The sequence below is a fragment of the Somniosus microcephalus genome, chromosome 9, assembly GCF_052327205.1.
Source record: "Somniosus microcephalus isolate GS21.2 chromosome 9, FLI_Smic_1.0, whole genome shotgun sequence".
NCBI classification, from domain to species: Eukaryota; Metazoa; Chordata; class Chondrichthyes; order Squaliformes; family Somniosidae; genus Somniosus; species Somniosus microcephalus.
In genome coordinates, this window is record NC_140995.1 from 235,673,941 (window position 1) to 235,697,098 (window position 23,158).

General features: G+C 45.8%; 1 protein-coding gene across 2 annotated transcripts in view; it reads left to right on the forward strand.

Moving 5' to 3' along the window:
- The window catches only part of ptk7b (protein tyrosine kinase 7b), a 359,270-nt gene that overhangs the window by 259,483 nt on the left and 76,629 nt on the right, over positions 1–23,158 (forward strand). For both annotated transcript variants that reach the window (XM_085998043.1, XM_085998042.1), the window contains exons 6-8: positions 1,707–1,837; positions 5,034–5,300; positions 15,572–15,705. In XM_085998043.1, the coding sequence (XP_085854169.1) occupies positions 1,707–1,837; positions 5,034–5,300; positions 15,572–15,705 (532 nt within the window). The remainder of the gene's footprint in view (positions 1–1,706; positions 1,838–5,033; positions 5,301–15,571; positions 15,706–23,158) is intronic.

Here is a 23,158-nt window from a genome sequence, read left to right on the forward strand (position 1 = left end):
CACCCATGGTGCTGTGGACTTGGCTCTGGCTGCACCCCCTAGAGGAACTATCGCCCTCACCAGTATCCAGAACTGAATACTGGTTAGCGAGCGAGCTGCAATACTGGTTAGCGAGCGATATACTTAACAAGGAAATATATGCAGGTCTCTGGGGAAAGAGTAGGGTAGTGGGACTAATTGGACAGCTCTTTCAAAGGCACGATGAGCTGAATGGCCGCCTTCTGTGGTGTAAGATTCTATGATTCTATCTTTAGTACTGAATGCCCTACCCCAGGATATTCATCAATAATTTGGAAATGCTGCAGAATCTGAGCATCAGAAATGCATCAGAAAATTCTGACCTTGCTGTGATTGGTTATATCTGCAGAGATGGATCGGCATCTGTTGGCACCAACTGTTGAGAGATAGGCACGTTCTTATCTTTTAACTGTTCTTGCCAGTGGAGGGAGAAAAGTTTTCTTTAAACAAAAAATCTCATGGTATTGCAGAATCGTTTGTATATGTAATATTGGACACAACGGTTTCGGGCTTTAATATGGTTGAAAGATTATGGCATCCCGGCAAACATTCTACCGTCAACACTAAATGCAAGTTCTTTCTTGTCACTTTGATTTAAGATCTCTGCATGAGTTAATCAGAAATAGTTTTGAGAGTTTCTGTCTAGGTTTTTTGATGGGAAGTTAAGACTCCAGGGCAATGATGGAAGGTTTGATGATTTCATACCCACTCTTCCCCCAGATGCATGAACAAAGATTAACTGATCTTGGTGTGCTGGAGCTGCAGTGATGGAGTTGAGAAAAATCGTCTTCAAGTTATGCATGTAGGAATCTAAACCTCTTCATATGATCTAGCCATTCTGACTGGCCCAAAATGTGTTTTTAGACTTTAATCTATTCATAATAGTCATATCAGTCCGAATGGCTAGATGATTATGTTGCAGTCCTCTTAGTTGTGTAGGGGTCCTCCTCAAACCTTTCACTCACTTCCAGCTGATATTTTTGGAGATACTCTGTTGTTTGATCCAACTTGAACTGATTTACACTTTTGAAAGAGCACCAATTTTGTTAAATTCCCACCTTGGTTTGCTCAACTTTTCCTCTTTCCTTTGCCTGTGTTGTTTCCCTACCCCATCCCCAAAGGTAGGAATGGGGACAAGCAGGAAACTTGTTTCCAACATTTTGCCAGTAGTTCTCTCTAACTACAAAGAGGAAGATGACAATGAGTAGGTCCTCCATTCAATTATAAAAGTGAATGATTCACTCCCCCTGTAGATTTGCTCCCAAATGTTTCCACATAATATTGAGCCTTACAGATCAGGAACACACCAGAATGATCCCTGATCTCAGCCTGGGCAGCAATTGGGCTTTGACAATTTACCTCACTATCTGTGTGCTAGAGATTGGAGAAAAACTAGCCAGGGTTCCTGCTCTTGATTGTCGATGAATCACGTTGCAAAGTGCATTAATATGGATGTTGGATGAGAAAAAGAGTCAGCTGTGATGTCCCCACAGTGGAACAGTCTGCCAGCACTCACTGCCTGACTTCACCCATGAAGAATAGCGCATGTATAGGACACCAGAAGACAGGTGCTGCTTATGGAGCCACACCTCAGCATGCTGCAGCTTCAGGGCAGGGTGTGGGAACTGCAAAACTACTAATAGAGGGCATTACAAACCTATATTTAACCTGAAATCTTCTCTCCTCAGGACTATTGTGTTTGCTAATGGCTCTCTGCTGCTTACTAACGTGAAACCTCGCAGCTTTGGTGTGTACAAATGTGTTGGTCGAGGTCCGAGAGGGAAGCCGACCGTGCTGGAAGCTGCACTACGCATGGCAGGTATGAATAAAGAATAATGTAAATATTTAAATCTCCGCGCCATGTTCACGCGCAGTAGTATTAAGTCAGTAATGCAGATACAGGTTGAGCGTCCAAAATCCGGAGATCCGGACTCCGGGACGATTGGTGGCAGGGTTGTCCGGAATCCGTAAAATGTTCTGGAATCCGGACACCCTGTCAAACCGTTTCTGCCAGGCTGCGGCCACGGCACCACGCCGCCCTGGTGGTCTAGTGTGGGCCATCGGATGCTCTGCAGAGCTCGCAGCGTCCCTTCCCTTTAACAGAAGGGGAGGGGCGGAGAAACGCGTCAGCGCTAAGCGGAGCGGCCCAGGCATTTCTGGACTCGGAACGTGTTTCTGATGTCCGAAGTCTGGAAACGCCCGAGCCCAGGTTGCGATAATTCCAGATTTCGGATATCAGAAACACGCTCTGAAGTCTGGAAAAACACGAAAACCGGCTCGGCCTCGATCCCGAGGTTGCCGGATTCAGGACGCTCAACCTGTACCACAATGCAAGAAAGTTAAGGTCTTTAGGGGTAACTGTATAATGAGACCCATTGGAAAGAAAAAGTAACCTTTCCTGCACCATGAATGAGTTCTTATCAAAGAGCCAGCACCATTTGTTAAAGATGACTTGGCCTGATGACTTGGCCCGATATAACTATTTCCTCAGCTTGGGGAGTCAGTGACAAGGTATCATTGATGCAAAAACCTTACTTGAGAGAGGTCAGGAGAAATTTCTTTACACAGTGGATTGTTGTAGGATGGGATACTCTCTCAGGATATAGCTGAACCAGAGACCACTGCATCTTTTGAGGGATAATTGGATGAATATTTTAAGCAGAGGAAGATACGGGGCTATGTGGAATTAGTTTTGGATCGTTCTGACAAGGAGCCAGGAGAGTCACAATGGGTCAAATGGTCTCTTTCTGTGCTGTCTACATCTATGGTATTAACAGGTTTCTGCTGCTTTACAATTCATCACGATTTGACAGTTGAATATAAGATGCAATAATGTCCATCTTTACAGTTATGGCATTCAGTTGGTTGAAATTTGAAGCATATTTTCAGCCAGTTAGAGGTCAAACTTGTTCTCTGTTCCAAAATGGATGAAGGGAACCCAGATGGTTTGATTATCGACGGAATTAGTTGGATTAAACACTTTTGATGTGAAAAACTAGAGCAGATTAGATATTAGGAAAAAGTTCCAATAAAAATCTAAAAGCTGAGGATGATGGCAAACCGAAGAGAAGACATCAGAAGCGGTGTTTGTATTTTATTTTAATTTTTGTTTTGTATTTATATAATTACAAAAGCTACTCATTATTAAAGCTACTTCTGGCATTTGACGAGGATTGTTATTGGAACAGTCCCAAAGTAGTTCACGGAGGCATAATCAAAATGTATATAAAGAGAGAAATGTCTGCAAATGTTATTTTAAACTTTATAGAAAATCTTTGAACTTTGTGTTATGGCCCCATGCTGGAAGTTGAAAATAAAATGTCAGCATCTCTTATGTTACGAATTTTTGCATTTACAAAACGGCATGAAAAATTGGCAAAGAATGCAACTAAAGAACTGTTCGGTGGATAGAAAAGGGAAATGGAGATGAGAGCAGGTAGGAGAGGGAGAAGAACCGCAGCCAGGGGATGAAAGATGATGTCCAGGGCCTGTATTTAGACCATGGAGTAATGTTGCCCAGGAAATAGCAATTATAAGTGGCACTGTGATATAGCTAGGAAAAACCAAAGTGAGATAGGGGGCAGGTGGCTCAGAGTGGAGATTGTGTGCGGGTGCAGGATCCCTGTAGATTGTACACACTGCAGCCATGGTACGCCGGTGGTGGAGGGAGTGCATGTTTAAGGTGGTGGATGGGGTGCCAATCAAGCGTGCTGCTTTGTCCTGGATGGTGTCGAGCCTCTTGAGTGTTAAGCTGCTCATATCCAGCCAAGTGGGGAGTATCACACTGCTGACTTGTGCCTTGTAGGTGGTGAAGAAGCTTTGGGGGGGGGGGTCAGGAGCTGAGCCACTTACCCAGTCTCTGACCTCCTCTAGTAGTCACATCATTTATGTGGCTGGCCCAGTTAAGTTTCTGGTCAACGGTGACCCTAGGCTGTGGATGGTGGAAGACTCACTGGTAATGCCATTGAATGTCGTGGGGAGGTGGTTTGGCTTTGTCCTGTTGGAGATGGTCACAGCCTGGCACTTTTGTGGCACGAATGTTACTTGCCACTGGGCATGGTGTGCCTCTCATGTCCCGATTTGATGCTTATGTTGCAGCTGAGCGTCTGTCCAGTTTTATTGGTTCTCTTGCTAGCGGTTTGATGCTAAATGGCTTGCGAGGCCACTTCAGAGGACAGTTAAGCGTCTTCTATGTTGGTGTGGCACTGGAGTCACACATAGGACAGATTTTCTTCCCTAAAGGACATTAGTGAACCAGTTGTGAAATTACTCGATGTTTGCATTGTCTGGTGGGGGAAATGCAGTCACTTGAACTGCTGGTTATTGTGTAGAACCGGAAAAGGAAACAGGCTATTTATTAAGGAATTTCAGATTGTAATCTTTATGGATTTTAATTCAGTGCATTTTACAAAGCAGGGTGGGCCTTCACAGGCAAAACCATCTGAAATGGCTTGAGGTCTTCTGAAATAATAATTGTGCAGCCCCTCCTTGTAAGTCTTCCTGGTTTGCCCTGATTATTGAACTGCCTTTGGCCATGGAGAGTTCATGTTAGTCTTGTTGGGAGTTGAGATGTGTGAGCTCTAACTGCTTTACAGTGATTTTACTGCTTATGTACAAAACTAAAAAGTCAACATTGTTTAATCAGAAATCATTAAAAAAAAAAAGTGCATCTAAAAAAATAATCAAGACGAGATGCAATTGGTCTTTAGATGCTTCATACGCTGCATTTACACAAATTAAGCTTGTCACACAATGAATTAAACAAGCAAAGGGTTATCTTTAACAAATAGGAATAGAACAGGAAATGTAGGCACTGCTGCCATCTGTTGAGTATACAACGTCAACTGATGCTTGAATGACTGAAAGCTTTTCCAAACCATTTCCAGTGTAGTTTTGGGTAGAAGTTTCCTGTGAATATTAACAGATCATACGACAAGGATGCAGGGAAAAGTAGATTCAAAAGTACGTGGAAAATGTTGAGCTGCTTCTGAAATCATTTTTTTTTTTTAATTTAGAAATTGACGAGATGCTGCCGTTCAGTCCAAAGGTTTTCATTGCAAATACCATGCAACATGTTGAATGCCCACCACCAAGAGGACTGCCCCTGCCTGTTGTGTCATGGTACAGGGGCAGTGCACGAGTTCCAACCCAAGGGCGTGTCTACCAGGCTGGGAATGAGCTGGTCTTCAATGAGACAGCAGAAGAGGATTCTGGAATTTACACCTGTCATGCTCAAAACAAAGCTGGAGAGAAGACCAGGGAGCTAAGCATCACTGTGGCAAGTAAGGAGCACTTATTTCCATAGTGCATTTCATATCCTCAGGAAAGCCTTCATGGCCAATGAATTAGTTTTGATGTGTAGCCACTGTTACAATGTAGCTAAACACAGCCAATTTGCACACAGCAAGGTTCCACTAACAGCAATTAGATAAATGACTAGTTCATTTGTTTTTGGAGGTTTTGGTTGCGAGATAAATGTTAGCAAGGAGACCGGAGAAATCGTCAAGTATTTTCACACATACAGTATATTCTGCACAGCTTTACCACTATTAGGGTGGGTGGCTTATCAAGGGGAGGCCTTTGTCCATGGTTCTCAAGCCAGGTACCAGCAGGTAAATTAGCTCCTCTTTCAGCAGGTTAAAAATACACTTGCCACTCAGCCCTTTGCCCAGTCAGTTTAGCTGAAGTCAAGAACTTACCAACCATATGGGAATCATAGATGTGGTTGTTTGTTGTCGTGTAGCTCACTCTTCAACCCTGCTCCTCTTTGGATTGTGCCCTTGGTTTAATGTCACAGCCAAAGTACAGCAACTGAATCAGTGCAGCACTCCATCACATATCAGGGATTTTAAGAAAAGAATTTGCTGTCCAGTGCCTCCCTGTTAAAATATGTACGTGTCCTCCTTCACAGCCAGTGAACACTTGAATTGCACTAACTGCCACATGGGGAAACCTGTCAGCTAATCTGGCAACAGATTCCACAAATATTTATCTGTTTTGATGTACAGTACTTGGTTGAAGGTTGGATGTTGGCAGGACACTGCTTTTCTTGAATAATGCCCCCCTGAGCAGGCAGGTGAGGCCTTAGTTTAACGTCTCTTCTGAAAGACGGGTCCTCTGACAACGCAGCAATCCCTCAGCATTGCATTGAAGTATAAGCCTCAGATTGTGTGTATTGCAGTGGGTGTAAACCCGCAATTTCAGTTCAGACAAGAGCGCTCCCAACTGAGCCAAGCAAACACTTGGAACGCAAATAACTCATATTTGTGTTTTGGGGGAAGACAGCGGTGGGGCATTGATTCCTGGGGCTGAGGAAAAGTCAGCTGATTTCCATTACTGATTGCTGTCCAGTGCCTCCCTGATTAAAATATGTACGTGTGCACATTGAGCGAGGACTGAACTGGGCTTAGTTGCGATGGTCCAAACAGTCAACAAGCACTCGGTTATCTCGACTCGTGCGTGAATTGTAAGGTACAGTAAACTCTTTCGTATCCGGCACCTACGGGACCGGGATGGTGCCGGTTGATTAAAAGTTCCGGATAACGGAGAGGTATACCTACTGAGGCAATTTATATATCGGCCGACCTCAGACCAGAAGAAGGGACATGGAGTGACAATGGCCCAAGGTACGAGAGCCCCGTTACATAGCCACAGGTGCAGGAACCCGGGTTACACGGCCACAGGTGCAGGAGCCCCTGTTACACAGCCACAGATCCAGGAGTCCCTGTTACACGGCCACAGGTACAGGAGCCGCGGTTACACAGCCACTTGTGCAGGAGCCGTGGTTACACGGCCACATGTGCAGGAGTCCCGGTTACAAGGCCACAAGTGCTGGAGTCCCGGTTACACGGCCACATGTACAGGGGACCTGGTTACACAGCCACTTGTGCAGGAGCCTTGGTTACACGGCCACATGTACAGGGGACCTGGTTACACAGCCACTTGTGCAGGAGCCGCGGTTACACGGCCACAAGTGCTGGAGTCCCGGTTACACGGCCACATGTACAGGGGACCTGGTTACACAGCCACTTGTGCAGGAGCCTTGGTTACACGGCCACATGTGCAGGAGTCCCGGTTACACAACCAGAGGTGCAGGAGCCATGGCAGAAGGTACGAGAACCCTGGTTACACAGCCACAAATATACAGTAAAACATACCTTTGGGTTCCTGAACCTACTGCTGAATTTTGCCGGTTATTAGAGAATTCCGGATAATTAGGTGCCATTTAAACGAGAGTTTACTGTACTGGACAGATGCCACTGCCGACAGGACCAGACCCAGTAAGGAGGCAACACCTTCAGCAGAGGAAGAAAAAAATCTGACCACATATTCTGAGACTATGCCCCCTAGTTCTAGATTCCCCCATCAGGGGAAACATCTTCTCTGCATCTACCTTGTCGAGCCCCCTCAGTATCTTATCTGTTTCAATAAGATCCCCTCTCATTCTTCTGAACTCCAATGACTATAGGTCCAACCTGCTCAACCTTTCTTCATAAGACAACCGCTTCATCTCAGGAATCAATCTCGTGAACCTTCTCTGAACTGCCCCCAATGCAAGTATATCCCTCCTTAAATAAGGAGACCGAAACTGTACGCAGTACTCCGGGTGTGGTCTCACCAATACCCTGTACAGTTGTAGCAGGATTTCCCTGCTTTTATACTCCAACCCCCTTGCAATTAAGGCCAACGTTCCACTTGCCTTCTTGATTACTTGCTGTACCTGTGGGCTAACTTTTTGTGTTTCATGCACAAGCACCCCCAGGTCCCTCTACTGTAGCATTTTGTAATCTCTCTCCATTTAAATAATTTGCTTTTTCTTTTTCTTACCAAAATGGATAACCTCACACTTTCCCACATTATACTCCATCTGCCAAATGTTTGCCCACTCACTTAGCCTGTCTATATCCCTTTGCAGATTCTTTGTGTCCTCTTCACAACTTGCTTTCTCACCTATCTTTGTATCATCAGCAAATTTGGCAACATTACATACAGTCCCTTCATACAAGTCATTAATATAGATTGTAAATACAGGAAACTTTGGTTTATCCGGAGGTTGTATGTCCGGAAACCTCGATCTAACGGCAGAAATCAGCAGCCGTTTTGGTTAGGTTTTTTTTCTTCTAGCATTTTTTTTTTTTTTTTTTTTTTTTTAACAGTCGGGCTCTGGAAAGCATCTCTGTAACTTAGCAACAGCTTCCGAGACGCTTCCAAGGTACGGGCCGAGTGTTTACAAGCTGTTGCTAAGCAACAGTGTTGTCAGATACGGCGATGAAAACCTCCGTATCCTTCAACATCAGCGCTGGTCTATCCGGAAGTTTTGATAGATCGGCAGCAGCTCGGTCCCGTCGGTGCCGGATATCGCCAAGTTTCCTGTAGTTGAGGCCCCAGCACTGATCCCTGTGGCACCCCACTAGTTACCGTTTGCCAACCGGAAAATGACCCATTTATCCCGACTCTGTTTTCTGTTAGTTAGCCAATTCTCTATCCATGCTAATATATTACCCCAACTACCGTGAGCTCCTATCTTGTGCAGTAACCTATTATGTGGCACCTTATCGAATGCCTTCTGGAAATCCAAATACATGACATCCACTAGTTGCCCTTTATCCATCCTGCTCGTTACATCCTCAACGAACTCCAGCAAATTTGTCAAACCTGATTTCCCTTTCATAAAACCATGCTGACTCTGCTTGACTATTCTGATTTTCTAAATGCCCTGCTACTGCTTCCTTAATAATGGGACTCCAGCATTTTCCCAATGACAGATGTTAGGCTAACAGGTCTATAGTTTCCTGCTTTCTGTCTCCTTCCCTTCTTAAGGGGTAAGCCATTTGCAGTTTTCCAATCCGCTGGGACTTCTCCAGAATCCAGGGAATTTTGGTAGATTGCAACCAATGCATCCACTATCTCTGCAGCCACTTCTTTTAAGACCCTAGGATGCATAGAAAATATAGAAACATAGAAGATAGGAGCAGGAGTAGGCCATTCGGCCCTTCGAGCCTGCTCCGCCATTCAATGAGATCATGGCTGATCATCCAAATTCAGTACCCTGTCCCTGCCTTCTCCCCATATCCCTTGATCCCTTTAGCCTCAAGAAATATATCCAACTCTTTTTTGAATATATTTAATGAACTGGCCTCCACCGCCCTCTGGCAGAGAATTCCACAGGTTCACCACTCTCTGGGTGAAGAAATTCCTCCTCATTTCAGTCCTAAATGGCTTACCCCTTATCCTTAGACTATGACCCCTGATTCTGGACTCCCCGGCCATCATAAACATCCTTTCTGCATCTAGTCCAGGCCTGACAGAATTTTATAGGTTTCGATGAGACCCCCTCTCAATCTTCTAAACTCCAGTGAGTATAAGCCCAATCGACACAATCTCTCCTCATACGTCATTCCCGCCATCCCAGGTATCAGCCTGGTGAATCTTCGCTGCACTCCTTCCATGGCAAGAACGTCCTTCCTCAGGTAAGGCGACCAAAGCTGCACACAATACTCAAGGTGCGGTCTCACCAAGGCCCTGTACAACTGTAGCAAGACATCCTTGTTCCTGTACTCGAACCCTCTTGCTACGAAGGCCAACATACCATTTGCCTTCTTAACCGCCTGCTGCACCTGCATGCTTACCTTCAGCGACTGGTGCACAAGAACACCCAGGTCTCTTTGCACTTCCCCTTCTCCCAATCTAGTGCCATTCAAATAATAATCTGCCTTCCTGTTTTTGCCACCAAAGTGGATAACCTCACATTTATCCACATTATAGTTGTAGGGGGTTTCTCTTGCTTGCTCTGGTCTCCTGCCAGGCTTCTTGCAATAATTACCCGTGAGTGGTTCGACCCACTCGCCCCTACGGTTCTAGACCTTGGACTTAGGTGCAGGGAGCTGTAGTGCAGAAAAACTCAATAGACCAGGTCGAATAGCACGAAATGGATGCCTTTATTGAACAGTTTGCAGCATTATAAAATACATGTCATATGCACAGATTAAAGCAACGACAAGCATGCACACATCTATAAACTTAACTCTATAGAAATGGGGAACACACGGCACATCGTAGAAGGGGTAACACATTACAATTACCCTTAACCCCCTCTCCTAGACCTAACTAAGTTTCGATTTGAGGGACTCGGGATCATGCTCACCACTTTAAGAATTGCGAAAAGGGCGTTGCAGCCTTTCGACACAGCTTTCCGTTGTCACGTGGGTTTGGAAGCTTCTGGCGCAGCTTGTTTTCCTCTTGGTTCTCCTGCGATGAGCGCTCGCCGATGTGATGTTGAAGAACTGGAGTACCGGGCCCTGAGTGTCTTCTTTTCCGGCCTGGGTCGTCGATGATCTCCCGATGGTCTTCCCCAGGGCGGGACGCTGGTTCCGAAATGACTCTTTATACAGTCAGAATTGTCCTTCTGATTTCTCCAACGGTGGAGCAGAATTGGAGTACCTGGGCCCTGAGTGTCTTCTTCTCCGGCCTGGGTCGTCGATGATCTCCCGACAAAAGTACCCGGGCCTCCCTCGTCGTCTTCCCGTCGTGGCCGGGCCTTGCCTGGCCGAGCTGGCTTCCAAGCCGAACTCTTCTCGTCGTCTTTTCGTCGTGGCCGGGCCTTGTCTGGCCGAACACCGACCACGTTCCGAACCGAAATTGTTCCGAAGAGTCTGTCCCGAAGCGTACCGATGGAGAACTCACTGATGGACTTTACTCAATCCACAGTTATACCTTTTGGAACATGCTTATCTCCCGCCAAATCATAGTCCTGTCTTTGTAATAATTTTGGCGGGCAGAACTCTCTGCAGGGGTGTTTTGTCTTCATAACAGGAGTCGGTGATAGCTTAACTGGCCTTCCTGGGCCGATAATGTCTTTGCTTGGTTACCGTAACTTGGTTTGTATATTGATCGGTCTGGAGATTGCCCTGGATGGCTGTTAAACGGCTTCTCTTTGTACAGTGTAATGGGCTTAAGCGTTCGTTCAATTGTCCGCCCATTTCTTGATGGGTCTCATCCTGCCACCCAAATCTGTCCTGTACTTATAATCTAATCAATATGTATGCTCAGTTCTATGAGTTTCGGCTTCCCGAAATTGGTTTCCGCGGGCTTTTAATGTCCTCAATCCACAAGCCTGTCTGGCTTGCAGTAACACAAATTCAAATGGTCCCAGAAGCTGGTCACGAGGTCTGGCGGCCATTTTGTGTGCCCTTTTATCAAAAGTTTCTCTGTATAAGCTTCTTTTGGTCAATAAAGCTGTTTTATTAACCCTATTTTCCTACGTGATTATTTAATGAAAATTTCGCGAATCTTACATTGGGCAGAAACATGGCAAATGCACTATCACCCAATCTGTCCAAATCGTACTGGAGTTTCACGACATCCTCCTCACAGCTTACCCTCCCACCCAGCTTTGTGTCGTCTGCAAATTTGGAGATATTACATCCAATTCCCTCGTCCAGATCATTAATATATATTGTGAACAGCTCGGGTCCTAGGACCGATCCTTGCAGAACCCCACTAGTCACTGCCTGCCACTCGGAAAACGACCCGTTTATTCCAACTCTTTGCTTTCTGTCCGCCAACCAGTTCTCTGTCCAAGTCAATACCTTGCCCCCAATCCCATGTGCCTTAATTTTGCACGCTAATCTCTTATGTGGGACCTTATCGAAAGCCTTCTGAAAGTCCAAATACACCACATCCACTGGTTCTCCCCTATCTATTTTACCAGTTATATCCTCAAAAAAATTCCAGTAGATTAGTCAAGCATGATTTACCTTTTGTAAATCCATGTTGACTTTGTCCGATCCTGTCACTGCTTACCAAGTGCTCTGCTATTACATCTTTTATAATAGATTCTAGCATTTTCCCCACGACCGATGTCAGGCTTACCGGTCTATAATTCCCCGCTTTTTCTCGACCACCTTTTTTGAATAGTGGGGTAACATTAGCTACCCTCCAATCCATGGGTACTGTTCCAGAGTCTATCGAGTTCTGGAAGATGACCAGCAATGTATCTACTATTTCTCGGGCCACTTCCTTAAGTACCCTGGGATGTAGATTATCAGGCCCTGGGGATTTATTGGCCTTCAGTCCCATCAATTTTCCTAACACCATTTCCCTACAAATACTGATTTCTTTCAGTTCCACCCTTTCATCAGACCCTATGTTCCCCGGCATCTCTGGGAGGTTATTTGTGTCCTCCTTTGTGAAGACAGAACCAAAGTATGAATTTAGTTGGTCTGCCATTTCTTTGTTTCCCATTATAAATTCCCCTGATTCTGACTGTAAGGGACCTACGCTTGACTTCACCAATCTTTTTCTCTTCACATATCTATAAAAGCTTTTACAGTCAGTTTTTATGTTCCCTGCTAGCTTGCACTCAAGCCATCAGGTCCCGGGGACTTGTCCACCTTTCGTCCCATTATTTACCGAGTACTTTTTCTTTAGTGATGGCGATTGTTTTAACTTCTCCATCCCTATAGCCCCTTGATTATGTATTATTGGGATGGTTTTAGTGTCTTCTACCATGAAGACTGATTCTACATCTTGCTCTTCTGAGCCAATATCATTTCTCACTACTGCACTGATCTCATCCTTTATTAATAGAGCTACCCCACCTCCTTTTCCTTTCTGTCTATCCTTCCAAAATGTCAAATACCCCTGAATATTCAGTTCCCAGCCTTGGTCACCTTGCAACCACATCTCTGTAATGGCTATCAGATCATACCCATTTATATTTATTTGTGCTGTCAACTCATCTATCTTGTTACGAATGCTGCGTGCATTCGGATAAATAATTTTGCCTTTTTACTATTTTTCCGTGCTTTGACCCCACTTTCTGATGCACTCTTATTTTTATACGTTCTGTCCCTTCCTGTCACACTCTGGTTACCATTGCCCCCATCGCTACCCTGCTCTATTGCCGCCGCCTTTCTCTTTGACTTTTTAAATTCCTGCTCACCTGAACCCTCCCCCCGCACCCCCCCCCCCCACTATTTAGTTTAAAGCCCTCTCTGCAGCCCTAGTTATTCAATTCGTCAGGACGCTCGTCCCAGCATGGTTCAAGTGAAGCCTGTCCCAACGGAACAGCTCCCTCTTATCCCATGACTGGTGCCAGTGCCCCATGAATCGAAATCCATTTCTCCCACACCAGTATTCATCTCTCTGATCTTATTTACCCTATACAAATTTGCTTGTGGCTCAGGTAGTAATCCAGAGATTATTACCTTTTGTGGTTCTGCTTTTTAATTTAGCTCCTAGCTGCTCATACTCCCTCAGCAGAATCTCTTTCTCTGTTCTACGTATGTCATTGGTACCTACGTGGACCATGACAACAGGATCTTTCCCCTCCCACTCCAACTTCCTCTCCAGCCCAGAGGAGATGTCCTTAACCCTGGCAGGCAACACAGCCTTTGGGACCTACGCTCTCGGCTGCAGAGAACAGTATCTATCCCCCTAACTATACTGTCCCCTACCACTACTACATTTCTTTTTATTCCCCCAACTGAAATGGCCCCCGTACCATGGTGCTGTGGTCAGTTTGCTCATCCTCCCTGCAGACCTTGCTCTCGTCCACACAGGCTGCAAGAACCTCGTACCTGTTGGACAAGTGCAAGGGCTGAGGCTCCTCCAGTGCTACCTTCTGGATCCTGCTTCACTTGCAGTCACACCCTCCTGTCCCTGACAATGGACCAAATTTGAATTATTTAACCTAAGGGATGTGACTGCCTCGTGGAACAGTGTCCAGGTAACTCTCCCCCTCCCTGATGTATCGCAGTGTCCGAAGCTCGGACTCCAGCTCATCAACTCTGAGCCGAAGTTCCTCGAGCCGCCAACACGTACTGCAGATGTGGTCACTGTGGATCACACTGGTATCCACCAGCTCCCACATGCAACAGCTGCAACACATCGCCTGCCCTGCCATCTCTATTAGATTTTATTTAATTAATTAATTAGGTTTTCAAGTTTTGAAATATCAATTGGTTTTTAATCCCGGCTCTTAATTTAAACCAATGTCCAAGTTTAGAAAAAAGAGAGAAATACTCGCCAACCAATCACTTACCTGCTTTCCTGTGATTTGACACGCGCAGCTCCCGGCTAGCTCCTTTTATCCCCACTGGTGTCGTTCCTCAGATCCCGCTCTCGCCGCAACCAGTCACCTACCTGCTGTCCTGTGACGTCACTCCTTGTTTTTTGTTCTTCAAATCGTCGGAGGTGCCGCCTCCTCCGGTGCTGCTGCCGATTAGGTCTGCGCTGCCTTGGTCTCCCGCTGTTTTTAATCTGCTGCCTCCTCGGTGCTGCTGCCGATTAGGTCCGCGCTGCCTTGGTCTCCCACTGTTTTTATCTGCTGCCTCCTCGGTGCCGCCGCCGTGAATGTCGTGAAGTTGCTGTATTTGCGCGTTCAATAAGAACTCAACCCGCCACAGATATTTAGGGCTAGTAATTACAAGTGTAATTATTTTAACGATATGGTGTTAATTACTGCCATCAACCTCTCTGGCACCTAAAATTAACTGTTATAACTATGGAGTTTCATTCCTTCAGGCTGTGAATTGTTTTAGGAGATTTTTTTTAAGTCAAATTTTTAATTTTCTAATTTTTTCTTCCTAGCTTCTCCTTTCTCTCCTTAATCCAATCTTTCTTTAGAGGCATCACTTCCTGTCCTTGATTTAGCATTGAATTCACTCTCTTTAATTCACCCTCCTTGTCAATCCTTCCGCTGTTCATTTTCCAATCCTTAAATCTCATTGGTTAAGGGCCCTGTTGGTTTCCCTGTCCGCTCAGGTCTCAGATGCCCTGTTTCCCTTGTTGCACTGTTACCAGCTCACACTTTCAGCAACTTAGTGAGCAAAAATGTTTTAAGCTGAAGGGTGATGGGGCAAGTCTAACTAATGACAGGCACTGTTAGATGCCCTGGTACAGCAAAATCTGGCCCTTCAATAATAACAGTAACTTTCCTCCTCCCCCCACCCCGGCCTACCCTTTTAGCTTTTCCCCTCCGATTTTCCCTCCTTCCCTGACCTACTCCTTATCCCTCTCCTGAAGCACTCCTGCTGAGTACAGTTAGAGATGTGCAGTGCCTTGCCCAAAGGGCCATTTTTCATTTGTGAGCCGAGATGGTGATTCTCTGCAAGTTGCTGCCAGGCCATCACAACTGACCTGAACATCCTCAACTTATGTCAGTGTCTGCAATTTTAGAAAAGATCCCTGGGAAAGTGCCAGCGTTCATTTTTTCTTTCCCTCTTTCTAGCAGTGGGTCTTAGAGTATAGCGTCTCTTACTACCACCCATAGCAAAGACCAGTGCTCAATCTTGGAAACTCTGATCTGTGTGGCTTAGTGCCACACTTCATGGAACAATTTGCTACTGAGCCATCAGGGGAGTGCGATTTGACGAACAGCTTGGTGGGAATCCAGTATTATTTTCTTTTAATATAATTTTAAAACAAGACAAATGATGAAGGCTTTATTTTGTTAATGACCTTGCAAGCTCATTCTGTCCTTGAAGTATAGTGGAGTAGGGTTGTTGGGTTTTATAAATGTAATCTCTTGAATTCTTCTCTCCATTCACAGCAATCCCAGAGTGGGTGGTCAAGCCAACAGACTGCCAGTTAGATGAAGGGCAGCCAGGATTTTTGCACTGTAGCACCCAGGCCACCCCAACTCCCACAGTTACCTGGTTCCGCAACAATGTGGACATTTCTGGTGTAAGTATGTCACTGATCTGTGTGGTTTCTATGTGGCTCATGTTGGCAAAGAAGGCGTCACTGTAAATGTTTATCCTCCCCTCTTAAGGCAATAATTCTTGTTCAGATATGGTTCCGTGAGCAGCAGCCATCCTTCTGCATTTCACCTGAGGAACCATTTTTCAAGTATGAATCCTGGCTGTTGATAAGCTATTCAACCAGAAGAGGACATCTCAGCTGAGTTGTGTTTTTTCCATTCAGTGTTCACCCATGCATGTCTTGAGCAGGGATTAATGAATTTGCAGTTAGGAGCTCTGGATGGTTTTATCCTCCTCCTTTACTCAGGAATGCTGAGACCAATTGTAGTGCCACTATCGCAATTCCTGCTGACATCAGCTAACAGCACAGATGGAGCATTAGATGGTTTTTATGTTCGGCAAAAATTTAGTAACAATGTTAGGTTTCACTTCTAGCCATGCTTTAATCGTGAGCCATCAGCGACAGCACTGCATTATGGCATTTCAATAGTCTTTAGCTATAACTGCCTCTTAACAATCTAAAGAAAGAACTTGCATTTATATAGCGCCTTTCACGATCTCTGGGCATCCCAAAGCACTTTACAGCCAAGTGTAGTCACTTGTTATGTAGGAAACGCGGCAGCCAATTTGCTGGTCCCACCAACAGCAATGTGATGAGGACCAGATAATCTGTTTTACGTGTTGGTTGAGGGATAAATATTGGCCAGGACACGGGAGAACTCACCTACTGCTCTTAAATGGTGCCATGGGATCTTTTACATACTCATAACGACACAGAAGGAGGCCATTTGGCCCATTGAGTCCATGCCAGCTCTTTATAGAGCAATTCAGTCAATCCCATTCCCCTGCTCTATCCCCGTAGCCCTGCAAGTTTATTTCCCTCAAGTGCCTATCCAGTCTTCCCTTGAAAACATTGAGTGTCTCCGCTTCCACCACTTCCGTTGGTAGAGTTTTCCAGGTCCTCACCACTCGCTGCGTAAAAGAGGTTTTCCTCACATCCCCCCCCCCCCCCCCCCCGTATCTCTTGCCCAAAACCTTAAATCTGTGTCCCCTAGTCCTTGTACCATCAACTAGTGGGAACAGCTTTTCCCCGTCTAGCCTATCCAAACCCGTCACAATCTTGTACACCTCTATCAAATCACCCCTCAACCTCCTTTGCTCTAATAAAAGCAAATCCAGCTTCTCCAACCTGTCCTTGTAGCTAAGAATCCCCCATCCTTGGAACCATTCTGGTTAATCTCCTCTGCACCCTCTCAAGGGCCTTCACATCCTTCCTAAAGTGTGGTGACCAGAACTGGACACAATACTCCAGTTATGGCCTAACCAGCGCTTTATAAAGGTTCAACATAACTTCTCTACTTTTGTACTCAATACCTCTATTTATGAAGCCCAAGATCCCATATGCTTTGCTAACCACTCTGTCAATATGTCCTGCCACCTTCAGGGACCTATGCACATTAACTCCCAGGTCCCTCTGTCCCTGCACACTCTTTAAAACTGTGCCATTAAGTGTATATTCCCTCTCCCTGTTCCTTCTGCCAAAATGCATCACCTCACACTTCTCTCTATTAAATTTCATCTGCCACTTGTCTGCCCATTCTGCTTGCCTTTCTATGTCCTGTTGTAGTCGATTGGTATCATCCTCACTGTTTGCCACACCCCCAAGTTTGGTGACATTGGAAAATTTAGAAATTCTACTCTGTATTCCAATACCCAGGGTCATTTATATATATCAATCAAAAAAAGCAGTGGCCCCAGCACTGACCCTTGGGGAACACCACTGTCTACCATCCTCCAGTCTACCAAGGTCAAACAGCGGAAGGAGCGCAAGTCAACCCAAGCACCCCACCCACCCGCCCCTTCAACCACCGTCTGCTCCACCTGTGACAGAGACTGTAGGTCCCGCATTGGACTCAGCAGTCACCTGAGAACTCATTTTTAATGTGGAAGCAAGTCATCCTCGGTTCAGAGGGACTGCCGAAGAGTCTGAAAAACAGCCATTTACCACAGCTTGCTGTTTTCTGTCCTTAAGCCAATTCTTTATCCAAGCTGCCACTTTCCCACCTATTCCATGAGCCTCAATTTTGTTAACCAGCCTTCTATGTGGTACTTTGTCAAATGCCTTCCGAAAATCCATGTAGACAACATCCATTGCGTTCCCTTCATCAATCCTCCCTGTTACTTCATCAAAAAATTCAATTAGATTAGTCAAACACAATCTGCCTTTTACAAATCCGTGTTGGCTCTCCTTAATTAGCTTAAACCTCTCCAAGTGCCCGTTAATTTTTTCCTTGATTAATGTTTCTAAAACTTTACCCAGCACTGATGTTAAACTGACCGGCCTGTAGTTACTAGGATTGTCCTTACACTCTTTCTTGAACAATGGTGTCACATTTGCCACATTCCAATCCTCCAAGTTGGGCCAAGAACATACTGGTCAAGGAAATTCTCCTGAACACATTTCAGAAATTCCTCTCCCTCCTTTCCCTTTACCCTAACATTATCCGGCTCTGTTGAGGTGTAACCCATCCGGCTTGTACAGGTCCCACCTTCCCCAGAAACAGTCCCAATGCCTCAGGAATCTAAAGCCCTCCCTCTTGCACCATCTCTCCAGCCACGCATTCATCTGTTCTATCCTCCTATTCCTGTACTCACTAGCACGTGGCCCAGGGAGTAACCTGGAGATTACTACCTTTGAGGTCCTGCTTTTTAATCTCCTAGCTCCCTATAGTCTTCCTGCAGGACCTCATCCCTCTTTCTGCCTATGTTGTTGGTACCAATATGGACAACAACCTCTGGTTGTTCACCCTCCTGTTGTATCCGTGTGTTAATGGAGATACGGAATGCAGGAGTTGGTTTAACAGGTGTTTACTGAACAAAGTCTGGAGGTGAACTAAAAGATACATGACGCTATACAGGCTTATATACCCGAGTGGTCACTACCGGTATTACAGTACACAGGGGCTCTTAAAGATACATACACTACAATTCCTCCCCTTTTAGATAATTAGTACATAACATTTTAAGTAATCATTAATTAACATGTTTACAAGAACAATAATCTACACATTTGCTGCAGTTAATCAATTATAAGTCAGTCTCTCTGGAGGCTTCCTGACTCGGTCCGGATAACGCCTCGGTGGTGTAGTAGTTTTCGGTGGTGTAGTAGGTTCTTTTGGCAAGGTCGATTCGGCTTGAATGTCAGTGTCGGGTTCATCTGATTCCAGTATCACCGGATCGGAGGTAGATACTATGGGTATCTCTGCTTCATCATTAGGCGTATAGAGTTGTGGTGTAGGTTGTCCCTTTTCGGATGACTATGATCTGGTCAGCATGGCGCCTTATTATGCTTTCACCAATGTCCACGGTATACATCAGCGGTCCTAGTCGTGTGCAAATAGTTCCAGGCTGCCATTTCTCGGTACGGTAGTCCCGGGCCAAAACTTGTTGACCTATCTGGAAGGTTCTAGTTGGCCTTTCATTCATGCCTTGAAATTGCCGGTTCTCTACGTCCCTTCTGATGTTTGGCTTGATCAAATCCAGCCGGCATCTTAGTCTTCTATTAAAAAACATCATGGCGGGAGTTTGGTTTGTAACCACATGTGTTGCATTCCTGTATGCAAACAAGAAGTTATCTACCTTATGTTGTAGATTTATGTCTTCATTACCCATGGCCTTTATGGCCTTCTTGAAGGTCTGGACAAACCTTTCAGCTAATCCATTGGTGGCGGGATGGTATGGGGCGGACGTGTAGTGCTTAACCCCATTGTTTTTTAAGAACTTCCTGAATTCTTCGGACACAAATTGCGGTCCATTATCAGAACAGATCTGTTCAGGCAGCCCATTCCTGGCAAATATGGTCCTTAATACTGTGATGGTTTTTTCCGTGGTGGTGGAGGGCATCTTTATTACATCCGGCCACTTGGAGTGTGCATCCACCGCGATTAAGAACATTGAGTCCATAAATGGACCAGCAAAGTTGATATGTACCCTTTGCCATGGAGATGAGGGCCACTCCCATGGATGTAGAGGGGCTTGTGGTGGGGCGTTTTGGACCTTCTGGCATCCTAGACAGCTCTTGGTCATTTCTTCGATGTCTCCATCGATACCTTGCCACCACACAAACGCTCTGGCTAGGTTCTTCATTTTCACTCCACCCAGATGCCCCTCGTGAAGCTCCTTTAGCACTTTATCCTGGAGTTTGGGTGGAATCACCACTCTGGATCCACACATCAAGGTTCCTCGGCACACTGACAGCTGTTCTCTTTGCGAGAATGCTGGCAACAGTGGTTCGCCATGTGCTGGCCATCCCTTCACCGTTAAATCGTAGACTCGTGAGAGAGTCGGGTCATTTCTCGTCTCCCTTTCAATGGCAGAATTTGTCACTGGTAGACATTCCACTATGGTAGAGTGGAACATCTCTACTGGGTCTACTGTAGGTGCCTCTTCTACCGTTGGCAACGGTAGGCGCGATAAACCGTCAGCATTCCCATGCTGTTTTGATCCTTTGTATTCTATGTCATATTGGTGTGCCCCTAGGAAAAGGGACCACCTCTGTAGCCTTTGCGCTGTCATAATGGGAACGCCCTTTTTAGGGTTGAATATGGAGATGAGGGGTTGATGGTCAGTCAACAAGGTAAATTTTTGTCTGTGTAGGTAATGGTTGAATTTCTTCACTCCCCACACCAGGCTGAGTGCTTCCCTGTCGATCTGGGCACAGTTACGCTCAGCTGAGTTCAATGAGCATGACGCAAAACCTATCGGCCACTCCGAGCCATCAGGGAATCTGTGCGATAATACCGCTCCTACGCCGTAAGGGGATGCATCGCACACCAGTCTGATTGGCAGTGATGGGTTGTAATGAGCCAACACTTCCTTGGACGTTATCAAGCCTTTGCATTTATGGAAGGCACGTTTACAGTCTTCGCTCCATTTCCAAATTACTCCCGTTTGTAGCAGTGCGTTAAGAGGGTGCAGAACAGTTGAGAAGTTCGGTAAAAATTTATGATAGTAATTTATCAATCCCAGGAATGACCTTAATTGTGAGACATTTTCAGGTGCTGGGGCTTTTATGACCGCTTCAATTTTTTCAGGTGACTTATGCAACCCTTCTTCGTTAATTATATGGCCACAATATGATATTTGTTTCTGGAAAAATTCGCACTTGGGGCGATTTGCTCGTAGGCCCCGTTCTCTCAGCCGAGTGAGCACCTGCTCCAAATTGGCAAGGTGCTCGTTGTCGTTTTCTCCTGTTACAAGGATGTCGTCTAGGTAGCATTGAGTCCCCGGAATCCCTTGCAGGACTTGCTCCATAGCTCTTTGCCAGATAGCTGGAGCTGATGCTGTTCCGAAAACCAGTCGATTGTACTGGTACAGGCCTTTGTGTGTGTTTATCGTGAGATACTTTTTAGAGGCCTCCTCAACCTCCATCTGTAGATATGCCTGTGCCAAGTCAATTTTGGTGAAACGTTTCCCTCCGGATAGTGAGGCGAAAATATCTTCTATCCTCGGAAGAGGATACTGTATCGTGTGAAGGACCGGGTTTACAGTCACCTTGAAGCCTCCACAGATGCGAATTTTTCTCTCTTCTTCAGATTTATCATTATTCAACGTTTTCTTCATGACCGGGACGATGGGTGTTGCCCACTCGCTCCAATCTACCTTGGATAACACACCTGCTTTTTCCAAATTCTCCAGCTCTGCCTCGACTGCTGGACGAATTGCGTATGGCACCGGCCTTGCCTTAAAAAACTTGGGAATTGCCGCATCTTCCACTTTTATTGAGGCGGTGACGCCTTTCAAGGTTCCTAGTTCCTGTTGAAACACTTCTTTGGCGTTAGCCAAGATGTCTTTTAATCGTTCAGGTATGACATCATCATCATTTTTTTTCTTACTGGTCACCGTCAGTGCCTGAATGGAGTGCCAGTCTAAACGTATCTTCCTGATCCATTCACGTCCCAACAACGGTAGACCACCATCTTGCAGAACGTATAAATACAACTTCTGTATCTCCTTGCCGTTGTATACAACAGGCACCTTTATTTTCCCTCTGGGGTATACTTTCTGCCCCGTATATGTCTTCAAGATAATGGATGTGTCTTTCAAAGGTATATGCGGAAATAGCCGCTCGTAATCCCGTCGACTTATGACGGTCAGAGCTGATCCTGTATCTAGCTCCATTTTAATTGGGGACCCCGCTGTCGTGAGGGTAACCCAAATGGTTTGGTAATCCTCTTTGGCAATTACATTATGTAATTTGAGACAGCTTAGTCTCTTGTTTCCGGAGTCACTATCGCTCTTCTGGTCTTCGGAGCTACTGTCCGTCATCATTTGTACCTTTCTGTACTTTTCCTTATTGATTTTTTTTCTGTCAGTGGATTTTTTGTTTCCAGATCGGCATACACGTGCAATGTGTCCCATCTTTCCGCATTGCCTGCATGCTTTGTCCTTGAACCAGCAGTCCCTCTGGTCATGGGTGGATCTGCCGCAGCGATAACATCTCTCGAAACCCCGTGTCATTTCATGGGTGCCGAAGTCCTGTGGCTTTTGCTGTATCTCTGCAGCTCCTCTTGCTGCTGCTTCGTATGATACAGCAACACTGAAAGCCTTGTCCAGTGTCAAATCTTTCTCAGAAAGTAGCCTTTTCTGTGTTCCTTCACTTAGGAGACCGCAGACGAATTTGTCTCGTAGAGAATCTGCCAGTCCTGCCCCGAATTGGCAGTGCTTTGACAGCTTTCTTAATTCGGTGAGGTAATCAGCGTTACTTTCATTCTTGTGCTGATTCCTCCTGAAGAATTTGAATCGTTCCGCTATCAGCAGCGGTGTTGGGTTTAAGTGCTCCTGTAGGGTATCAACAATCTCCTTAAAATTCTTGTCCATCGGTTTGGCTGGAGTGATTAAGTTTCGTAACAGCCCGTATGTCCTTGCGCCCATCAGATTTAGAAGTACCGATGCCTTTTTATCATCCTCTACTTCATTCGCTGTGCAATATACCTCCACTCTTTCCACATATGTGGTCCAATCCTCTATATCACTATCGAAAGCAGTAATATTGCCAGTCTTAGGCATCCTGAAAATCAAAAATGGCGCCTCCCGCGCTTTCCTTTCTTCCCTGCCGAGAAAAATGGCGCCCCCCGCACTCTCCTGCCGCTGCTGACAAGCTGTTCTCCGCGGTTTTTTATTTACACAGATATTTTTAATAGTTGGAGACTCGTTCCCGCCGGACTCTCTGGGACTTTTCCCTCCCTCTGCTTGGTCCGAATGCCGACCTGCTTTGCAGCGCCGGCCGTCTCCCGAGTGCTCCACCCTCCGTCTCTGTTTGCCTCCGCCTTCCGACTCCCTGCTCGGCCCCGCTGCAGAGCCACCCGATCGAGCCCCAGCCCGCCGCCCAGGAAGGATTAGTGCAGTACCTGCCACCAGCCCGGCTAGCTGGTGAA